We start from the raw sequence: 11,020 nt of genomic DNA, 5'->3' as shown, positions 1-11,020 counted from the left end.
AAAATATTTATTAAAGTGTTGAAATTGAGATGTAGCCTCAGCTGAGAGGTCAGAAGAGCGAAATGAGCCTAAACTTCTGCTTGAAGGACAGTAAACAAAAGGAGGTTCATTTGGGAAAATGAATCCTTCTGGTGGAAAGTGAGATGAACAAAGACATGTAGAAAGAGACAGAGAGAAGCCCAGTTGCAGTGTATGGGTAGCATTAGATGTGAGTTTCAGGCATGAAATCACCACCACCACTGCTGATGTATTTATTGACTATTTGGGGAATTTTTGATGCCTTGTGTAAAATGTTACCATAGTTTATGGGTATCTTCATACCACAGAAGACATTCAAATAATGAGGAGTAATCAAAAAGAATTAACTGCTCAGTCTTCTATGCCTTTCTTACATAAGCTGTATTTACCAGGTGCACAGAGTCTTCTTGCAGTATCTGGCATGGGTTGCCCAAGGAGGAATGACTTGGAATTGCAAGATCAGTTTGGGAGTGCCAAGCTCCAGGGCCGGTGGGAACATGGTCGAGCTTTGCCTGGAGCTCTGCAACACCTTGCAGGCGGTTAAAAGTGATAAATAGTTTTGTGTATTATATGTCATAGTCCTTTTTTGCTAATACATTTATCAGTATTCTGTGATAAAATGAAGAATAGGAAAACATTTAACAAATTTTTGCATCAAAATTTTGTCTTGCAGATCTACAGCAAATTGCTGGCTGCAAATTGTTCTTCAGACTTTTGTTGTTTTTCGGTGCAAGTTGGTCTGTATGGAAATATTAACTACTTCCATGTTAGATAAAAATAAATCTTAGAATATAATTTGAATATTCTCACCTAGAAATGTGAATGCTGCTGAGTATTTTTTTAAAAAATTACTTTCACTAATCCTTGTTAATTTGATAGACCTCTCTATCAGCAAACCTTCTTGATAGGTACTTGTAGAAAGTTACTGACATATTCTGTGTCAGGATAAGTAACTACTCCAGATTGACAGAACCAGATTCATTAAAAAATCTCAAAGTATGTGTAGTACAATTTATTACTATTTTCTAATGTAAACATCAAGGTTTCAAATTTATTAACTCAAGTTTTAGGATAAACTAAATGGAAATTGGACTAGAGAAAATAATGAATGAAGGGAAGACAAAAAGGGGAAGAACTACTTCAAAAACATGAGAGAAAGCCTTCTGAGGAGAGCTGCTAAGTGGATGTGTGAAATTCTTGTCTGGGATTTCATAAAGTAACTTTTTTTTTTAATCCCAAAAATAATTTTGAAATGGAGGCAATAAAATTTTTTAAATGGCATTTTACCTCCACTTTAACGGTTATTTAGGGATCTGCATTTGTTCAGAAATAACTCTTAAATCTAAAATGGATTAGGACAAGGAATACAAGTATATTACCAGTATTCTTTATATGCTTAAGCAAGTAATATTGCAAGCAACATCTTACAATACTGTTCCACACCTTTGTTAGACTTGTTTTTCTTCAAGAGTTGTGTCAAAGTGATGGCCATAAATTAGTTCCTTTCAACAGATTATTCCTTTGATAGAGCATTCTAGTAACACTGCTCAAATATGAATAATACATCTATGCTGAACAGCTAGTTTTCTGAATGTGTTAATGATTTAGGGATTGAGGGGGTAGGTTTGGTTGCTTTTAAAAAAAAATCACCTCAGGCCCACATAGAGTTTTAACATGCTGAGAATTCAGCCTCATGTTCAAGAAATGTATCATTTTAACATTTAATAGGCCAGGTTGTACAGGGGCTGATCAGTTTATTGTTCTGTAATCACTCCTTATGCCATTGGAGAAACCCTCTGGTAAATCTGTCAGTTTTGGGACGGGAGAGTTAAATGCCAAGTAACCTTAATGCTTACTCTGTCTTTGCAAATGTTTTATTTAAAAATAAGTCATTTCACACTAGTTGTATTTGTGTTCACTGTTAAACGTGTTTAAAAATTAATGCTGTTTGCATAGGGATCTCCTTTCATTTTGAAACACATTTCCCCAGTTGCACTTTGAGCTGTTACTAAAGATTGCAGCACGTGATACTTTTTTATTGTTGAAGTAGTTGTGGAATAAAGCTGTAGTGTGACTGTTCAGGAAAAGTTAAAAGATAATTTTTACACCCTTGGAGCTTCAATTTTGCTTGTCTATTTATGAATGGTTATTTTGAATTTGGCCTCCCCAGCTCTTAGTTAATTCTCTTATTTTTTGGCATCTTACGTAGGTTCTACACATTTAACAACACTGCTAACAAAGGCCACCCGCGCCTCATAGCATGTGCTGAGTTTCTTTTGCCTCTTCAGACTCACAGAGAACAGAAATTTTATTTTTAGGCCTTGAGGGTTAGAAACATCCACTTTGAAATCAAACATCCAAGTGTTATGCAGAGATAATGATACATTAAGTGAATCACAAGTACTTTAAAGTGGAGATCTCTCAGTCTCTCCTGTTGAATCGATTCTAGTTTGTTTAAATGCATTTTCATTGAACCTCTTTTTATTTTAATAATTCCTGGACTCTACCCTCTGTCTTTCGCAGTGCCAACTGGTGCTTTTTAGAAAAGCTTCAGTGGGGGTTGTTGTAACAGACTCTGACTCAACCTTACTTGGGAGTGCCGTCTCTTGGAGATCTCTTTTCTTTCTTGGGACACAAATTTAACCTTGACCCTGAACAACCATTTCTTGAAATTTTCTTCTAATAGTAAGACACTTTTTAATTTATGCTTCCAGGAAAAAAAAAAAAAAGCAAGCAGAAAGATCCAGCTGTCTTGCATTTTACTCTCTTCTTCAGAGTGACCTCCTGCATTTGTCCAGTGCATCTGAGCTGAGTGGTTCTGTCAGCCTGGGAAGGCCTGCAGCAGCAGCCTCCAGCAAAAAGGCACAAATGCTTGTTCACTTGGTGCTTTTGCATTTGGAAACAAATTATTAAGAATTTTGTTCGGTTTTAATTTTCAGCTGCCTACATGTTCACCCTTCTGATTTTATACAGCTGTCTGTCACCACTATACTGGTGTACCCCTCATATACAGATTAATAATGATGATAGCTGCATCTGAAAGTGAGCATAGTTGAGTCTTAGATGTGTGTCTTCTTTTCAGGGGAATAGCAGAGTGTTTCAAGCAGAGGTTGTTTAGTTCAGGTTTTTTTTTTCAGGTTGTATTACTTCTTTTTCTTAAGAGTATTTTGTTGCTTTGGTTGAAATGGAGATTTTCAGGCAGAAGAATGTGAGTATTGCGAATGTATTTTCTCGTGATGGGAAGGTGTTTTCAAAATCATCTCTTCCTGTAATTTAAGAGTTCACTCCTAGATGAGCAAGATAAACCAAAAAAGACTGAGTAAAGTGCTGGATACTTAAATCATAACTTACAGGGCTCTTTGAAGTGCTCCAGCTGCTCCTTACCCAAGCTAGCAGTGTGCCAACCTTTCATACTCCGCAAATGCCTAGTTGGGGCGTGACAGGACAAAACCCGATAGAGGCGGATATGCTTCATGGCAAGCACCTGCAGAACTGCAATTTTGGGGGAATGAGCTTTCTACCCTTATCTGCAGAAAAGATTAGGAAAATACTCCATTTTAATTGGAAAAAAAGAAATTGTATACCAAATAGTAACATACCATATCCTAAACCCAATCTATCTGCACTTCTCGTGGAATTAGACTTGTAAACACATCTGTGTGCTATGCAGAAGCAAAATTACTTTTGCTAGAGCAAGTGCTTTTTGTCGTTTCAAACCTAGCATATGTTTCTTTTGCTGTGAAGTGTTAGAAAATACGTAGCCTGCAGAATATTCCTGGGTTTTTAGATTTCACCCTCCAAGCGTGATGATCAGAGCTGAAAGCTGCACTAGCAAGGCACAGTTGTGCAGTGCCTGCCCAGAAGACTGCATGCCTGTGCCACCGAGCCTCGGCGTTTTGGTATGGCAGTGGCAACGACATGGTTAAAATTGTGGATTACTTTTCAGAAGGATTTTCTCATCTCACTCTCTTTTAACTCTGACAAAACAAAATCATCCTGCCTGAAATTTTCTCCTGCCAGAGCAGAATGAGGTGGGGCAGCATGATGACAACCAAGAAGGGGTTTTGTGTGATTTGACTGAAGAGTTAAATGCTTAGCAATTTATTTTTTAACTTCCTGTCCTCAAAGCCGGCTTATTTTATAAATGCTAAATTTAGTCTGTTCAATTTCCGTCATCAAGGACAGCTTTTTTGGTATGCTTTCTTACAAATTGTTTGACCTTGGGAGATTGCTGCCAGAAAGGAAGAACACTTCAAAAGCTGACAACTGATGTCTGGAGGTTTGTAAACTCTGTTGTGCGGGCGCAATAAAATTCCACAAAGGCATAAAGACTGACTGAAGCTTAGTACCCTGTGAAGTTGATGAACTGCAAAGCATCAGGATGAGTTGCTGCAAACAAAATGATCTTTGCTTTTTCACTGGTTTTAACCTCAGGTGTGTGGAAACTGAGTTCTTCATGGCTTGGACATGGATGGGAGATGACGCTGGTGTACAGAGAAAATTGCCATGAGTAGAATAAGAGTGTAGAAAGGGGCTCTTGCAAAAGTTCCTCCCAAGTAAGCTAAGAGGAGGTGGAGTTCAGGGGGCTGGAAAGATGATGAAGTAGAACTGTGAAGGAATGGATGGCCATCCAGCAGATAACACGTCATCAGACGTAACTTCACCATCCTTCACTCAGGGTCTTCTGTCTGGTTGTGTAGCTGACTGGTGTTTTTTCCATAATGGTTAGGGAAGAGGGAAGTAGGGAATGCTTTTTTACACAGTCTAAAAAAGCTTTGTGAATAGGGAAATCATGTGTTATGTTCCTGGCTGTGTTTATTAATGATAAGCTAATGGAAGAGAGCACTCCAGAGAATACTGGTGTACCGCTTTAAAGGGCAGGCACAAAAAGCATGAGCCAAGAGCACTGACTAGTAGAGGCTGCAGCTTTACTAAAAAGCCTTTTCTAGCAGCAAGCCATCTTAACCTGCCTTCCAGTTCTGTTTCAGCCTAGATTTGAGTGGATGGTGAACAGCCCAAGGATGTGACAGTGGTGTTGCGGAGAGAGGCATTGCTGAGATCTGCCTCTGAGTCCCAGCTGGAGGCAGGGCTGAGGCTGTCCCTCTCCTTTGTACCAGTGAGATGAAGGAAGTGGTATTGAGCTCTACCCTTTCATGTTGTTTTTCCAAGGTCTGGACTGCATCCAAGGCAGCCCACTGCATTAGAGGGACCTTAGGCTGAACCCTTTCTAACCCATCAGATATTCTGGAAGCTGCCAAATTCTTAACAACAGAGTTTAGACCCCTAAAACCAAAATGAAGTTTTCAAGACCAACATAAGACACTTTAGGGAGCCACATGGGGAAAACCTGTTTCAGATGCCCAAACTAGCAATTAGCTGAACCCACACCGCCACAAGACCAGTTCACTAGATGAGCATGGGAAGGCAGGAATAGAGAGACAGAAGAAGAAAACACACAACCATTTGTTTTTCATCCAGTTGACTTTATGAGCTGACAGAATGGCTGAATATCCCAGCCATAGTGTCATGATCTTCTCAATTAGAAAATATGTAGTTCCGTTAAGTAAATCTAACAGCAATACTCATCATCTAGGGAAATGAACAGTTAATTCTCAGTTAATAACGTTCTGGGGAGATGCAAAGAAGTAGTGTGCTGAGAAGTCAGCCATCCGTTTTGGCTTCATTGCTACTCTTCGTCCTGTAGTTCCTAATTCTCATCATTGTCGAGAAAAGTTTGTTTATAACATCAATTTTCAGAAAATAATGGTAATGTTCAAAGTTTGTATTCAGATACAGTTTAAACAGAGCTTTAGCAGTTTAGATAAAATCTGAGATCATGGAGAAACATGTATACCGCTTGTAGGTCACTGTAAGGGAGCATGAGTTGCTGGGGTAGATCTCTTTGTTCACCACACCAGAAAAAAAAAAAAACACCACATTTGTTTACAATTTTTATCTTAAGTATGGGATATACAAGCCTGTTTCGATAAGGATCCTGCTGTCTTTTGTAATGTTGACTGATGTAAGTCACAACCTGATTTTACCACAGAAAGGGCATTCTTAGTTTTAAGAGTTTTGACAGGAAAAGGAGGTCATTGAAGGGCATACCAGTTTTCATCCTATTTGGAGAAATTCATGAAGAGATTGTAAAGATTTTTAGTTTACTTTCACTCCAGAAGACTGAAATAATATTATGAACTGTATTACCACAGTACACAGAGACTGCATGGCACCTCCAGCAGCTCTGGACAAGAAGAGAGTACCTACTGAAAGGTAGATGCAATATATGGAATGTATAGTACAGAAGTAGATGCAGAAGAGCTATTGAAAGAGAAGGTGATTTGTATGATAGACTACAGTTATGTGATACGTTTTTCCTTTCTTTTTAAATTCCTGGAAGACTCGGTATAATTAGTAAAACAAAGGCTTGTTCTTAGCACAGACTAGAACAATCTGTAAGTCATGACCTGTACTTTGTCTCAAAGACAATTGACTCTATCCATGGAACAAGTACTTTGTGTGGTATCAGCAACGTAAGGGTTTGAGGTTCTTGTCCGTAAGGGATCTGATGCTCCTTGCTGCAAAGGCAGGTGGGACTTCGGGGCAGACTGCTCTCAGTTTGGTGATGGACTGCTTTTGAGGTCTGTGTGGATCCCTGGTGTCTCAGAAATATCCCCAAAGTCAGAAGACTCCTGGGAGCAGTCTGACATGTATACGCCGGGTACTTTATGTCCCTGGTACCCTTGGAGCACTTCAGGGTGCTCTGAAGAACAACGGAGCACAACAGTAGCAGGGTAATTCATCTTTCATCTCACAGAGTAACAAGTTGTGCTGCTGAAGCAGGCAGCATTGGGTCAACTTGAAATCTGCCTCTGGCACTCAGGGGAAGCCTGGAAGTATGTCAACATGTAGGATTTCCTCCATGCACATTTATTTGCCCTGTGGATGGAGCTGGTGATTTGTACTGCTTGTAGATGACCTTTGCCCAGCCATGTGCACTTCCTTGTACAGGAGTTGATCCCATTTATCCCCACTTCTCTCAAACATTTAAGATAGAAAATGTTGCCTTTGGCCTTAGGAAGATTTGGGCATAGCCCGTGCAGGGTGTCGCTCTCTCCTTGCCTTCTCTCTACCACCGATCTGTTTAGTTCAGCAGAACCAGTCTGTCTGTCTACAGCATATGTAAGACTTGTCAAGATTTGGCAAATGAACTACTTGTGCCAGTATGTTTATGGCTTTGTCTTTATTGTAGCACATATGGTACGCCTAATGCAGAATCTCATTACTGACAATATCCAGGGTAAGGTGTTTCAGAGGAAGTTACCAGGAATTATCACTGGGGATTTACAGGCTGTTTTCCTCCTTGAGGAAGAGGTTTTCATAACCTTGTTACTCATGGCTGGTTATGCACTTTGAAAAGTAACCTGTTCTTTATACTCTTGTGTTCTTTTTTAGCAGAACTTCCTGTTGTCTTTATAAAGGGATTTTTTTTGCTTTTGTTATTTGTATTATAGCAGAACAGCAGGGTCCAGGGGCAGGATGAATTGAGGTCCCTTTGTTTTAAGTTGATTTGTGTATGAATAGCGGAAGAGGCTTGCTGTTCCATAGATGTTCTTGCTTTCAGATTGTGGAGAATGTCAGATCCAAGAATGAGTCTAAATCAGCTGAATAGATGGGATCTACTAGAAAATCTCATCTTTCAGTACTCCAGGGATAATATCCACTTAGGCTGTTGTTACTACAGTTTTTAATACTAGTACTTCTATTTTCCTTTTGCAATAGAAATTCATTCTGTAATGAAATTTGCCTTTAACTCATAACCAGGAGGCTTTTCCATGAAAATGTTTAACATAATTGATTATAAAAATCCCAAAGTGAAATCTTAGCTTGCTTGATTATTAGCTTATTTAGAGTACACAAACTAATACACCACTATTTGTGGCTTAAATATTTCTGACAATATTTTTAGATACTTAGTAAATACTATAATCTAGAGAATGCATTTAGAGCTGCTTAGGTACCAGAAAAAGATTGCTTGTTAGATCTGTATATGGAATAATTGCTTTGGGTCAAGTGAGATTTGAAGTAGCTTGGCAAATGCTTTTTATTGAGGTTGGTTTTCCATACTACAGCACATAACAGTGTGTGTGTGTGTGTCTGTAGAGAAGCTCTGTTGCGGTGCAGTGCCATGGAGACTCTTAGTTGAGGAGCTGAGAGCTGTGCTTTGTCTTACTATGAGGTTATCAATGGGCATATCCTTCCTTGCTCTGCCTATCGAAAATGACTTGAGAAAACATTTTTAAAGAGTTGTTATTAATGATGTACTGTCAAAAAGGACAGATACATCAAATGATCTTCTCCAGGGATCTGTCTTTGGCCTAGTATTATTCAAAAATTCTATTAACCTCCTTAATGATGGAAATAAGGAATAAAACTATAAAAGTAACAGATGGCACCAGTCTAGAATAAATTTTGACCAACCAGCTTTGAAAAAGTTGGTCTAAACCATAAAATTATTTTATGAAGTCAGGAAAATTATTCTTAATTAGTATGGAAAAATAATTTAAAAAAAAAATGGGGAAGGCTATCTAACATGCTATTCATAGTAAGAAATCGCAGTAGCTATTGCTGCCTGTAACAGGGCAACCATACACATGTGTGGCTCTGTACTGACCTGTAAGTTTATTATCAGTAACCACGCAGAATGTCAGACATTGAACTGAAGGACTTTGTTTAGCATAGGGCACTGCCTTCTGAAAAGCAGTATGGACAAAACTGCAAAGATAGCTGCAAAGAGCAAGCAACAGTGCTAAAGCTTGTTCTTTTAAAGCTGACTTTTGGCAGAAAGAAGAAGCGATGTCAGCCTAGTCTGGAAGAAGGTACACAAATAGAGGGAAATTACAGTCTTCATGCATCCAGAAAGCTGTTTGAAAAACGGTGTCCAGTTTTTAATCATGTCTGCTGGAGATGGCACAAGAGAGTAGTGCCATAGCTTAAAGTTAGATGTTGGGAAGAAATGTCCTGTCAATATAAACAGTGGTTACCTGCGGAGATAGTTAATTTTTTTGTCATTGATGACTGCATAGTGCAAAGAAACAGGATGATTTTGTACAGTAATCCTGTCACCTTCTTAGAAATGGGAGTAGAACTTCAATATTCTGTTCAAACTGAATGTGTCTGTGCTTTCTAGCATGATTTGTCCTTTAAAATTATGAGCTGACACACGAAAAAGAAACAAATCTTGTGGCTTTCATGACCAAGTTATGTGATACACGTTAGCAATAGGGTATGCAAGTCATCTTTAGCCATATATCTAACTGTCCTTTTGTCCTTCCTCAACAGTCTCCAAACGTCCACAACTACCCAGATATGGAAGCTGTACCCTTGTTACTAAACAACATGAAGGCAGACACCGTAGAGGATTCATTATCTACAGACCATTTCCAAACACAGACTGAACCAGTGGACTTGTCAATAAACAAAGCCAGGTCATCTCCTACAGCAGCTTCATCTTCACCGGTTTCCATGACAGCATCAGCCTCCTCTCCTTCTTCTACTTCTACTTCTTCTTCTTCTAGTCGGCCAGCTTCATCACCCACAGTAATAACATCGGTATCCTCAGCGGCATCTGTACCATCAGTATTAACTCCGGGTCCTCTTGTGGCCTCTGCATCTGGTGTTGGAGGCCAGCAGTTTTTGCACATTATCCATCCAGTACCACCTTCAAGCCCCATGAACTTGCAGTCCAACAAAATGAGTCATGTGCACCGTATCCCTGTGGTGGTACAGTCGGTACCTGTTGTCTATACAGCTGTGAGATCACCTGGGAATATGAACAACACTATAGTAGTCCCACTGTTGGAGGATGGGAGAAGCCACGTCAAAGGTAAGGTGGAACCAGTTTTGTGCATCTGTGGCATCTCTAAAACTGCTCTTGTATGAGGAAAATGTAGCAACGTTATAAAGCTATTAGTTTCCAAACTTACCATGTCGTTTGCAGAAAAGACATGTAACTTGCGCTATCGGGAAGAAACTTCAAAAGTCTTATCTCAGATGCCCTTTAAAATAAATAAATATTTTTATAAAGATTGAGGTCAGCAGTTGTGCTAGATGCTCAATCAACTCGTGGGAAGTTTTGTCCTGAGAAGAGTAAATAAATCCTCCTCAGAAGCTGAAGAAGTAGGACAATGGAATAGTGACAATATATAAAACATTATAGATGAACATGGAAATTACTCAGCAGGTGATACAGATTTGGCAAGGGAATGAATGTCAGAGAGATTGTTTCCATGCAAAGAGAGAGCAACTGTTGGACTGTAGGAACGTGTGAAGAAAAGGCTTTTGGACCAAAGAGTGGTAGCAGATGCAGAGAGGGCGGTTTTATTAAGCTCAAGGAGTGGCAGTTCAATACTTTGAATTAGGTTTCTTTTTCCAGATTAAACAGCAGAGGGGAAGGAAGCCACACAGATAGACTATATGCTGGGAATGAGTTTTGCAGACACAGGACCTGAGAGGCACGTGAAGGTGTGAAGGGAGGAAGAAAGCACATGCCAGAAAGACAGATCAACTCTTGAAGAGGTGTCCAAAGAACACAGAAAGGGAAGTTGGAGAGCATGAAAAAGTGAGAACATAACAGTTAACTGAGGGAACAAAAACTTGTTAGAGATGGTGACATGATGGGTGGAGGGAGAAAAGATAAAACAGATGTGCCCAGATACTTTGAAAAGCATAGCTTTATAAAAAAAGGCATTAGTGACAGAGATAGGAACATGAGGAAAGAAATAAGAGAGACTCATTTCAAGGTTCACCGCATGTGAGTGAATAAAATATGGCTAATTCTCCCCTGAAATGAGGTACTGCTTGAGGCGGAAAGGGAGGGTACTGACAGATAACCTTACTTTAGGGCTTACGAGACTACAGGGCATTTAGTAATTCATCTTACAACATCTCTTGTGTACCTAATTACATAATGAATGGGTCTCTACAACTATAAGACCTTTTT

General features: G+C 39.3%; 1 protein-coding gene across 4 annotated transcripts in view; it reads left to right on the top strand.

Annotated features, from left to right (window-relative positions):
- Nucleotides 1-11,020, top strand: part of KLF12 (Kruppel like factor 12) — a 187,532-nt gene that overhangs the window by 83,184 nt on the left and 93,328 nt on the right. For all 4 annotated transcript variants that reach the window (XM_026843460.1, XM_026843432.1, XM_026843440.1 and 1 more), the window contains one exon: nt 9,361-9,904. In XM_026843460.1, coding sequence (XP_026699261.1) covers nt 9,361-9,904 — 544 coding nt within the window. The remainder of the gene's footprint in view (nt 1-9,360; nt 9,905-11,020) is intronic.

This window comes from Athene cunicularia, assembly GCF_003259725.1.
Source record: "Athene cunicularia isolate RWA chromosome 1 unlocalized genomic scaffold, athCun1 chr1_part1, whole genome shotgun sequence".
Taxonomy (NCBI): domain Eukaryota; kingdom Metazoa; phylum Chordata; class Aves; order Strigiformes; family Strigidae; genus Athene; species Athene cunicularia.
This window is presented reverse-complemented; position numbering and strand designations above follow the sequence as displayed.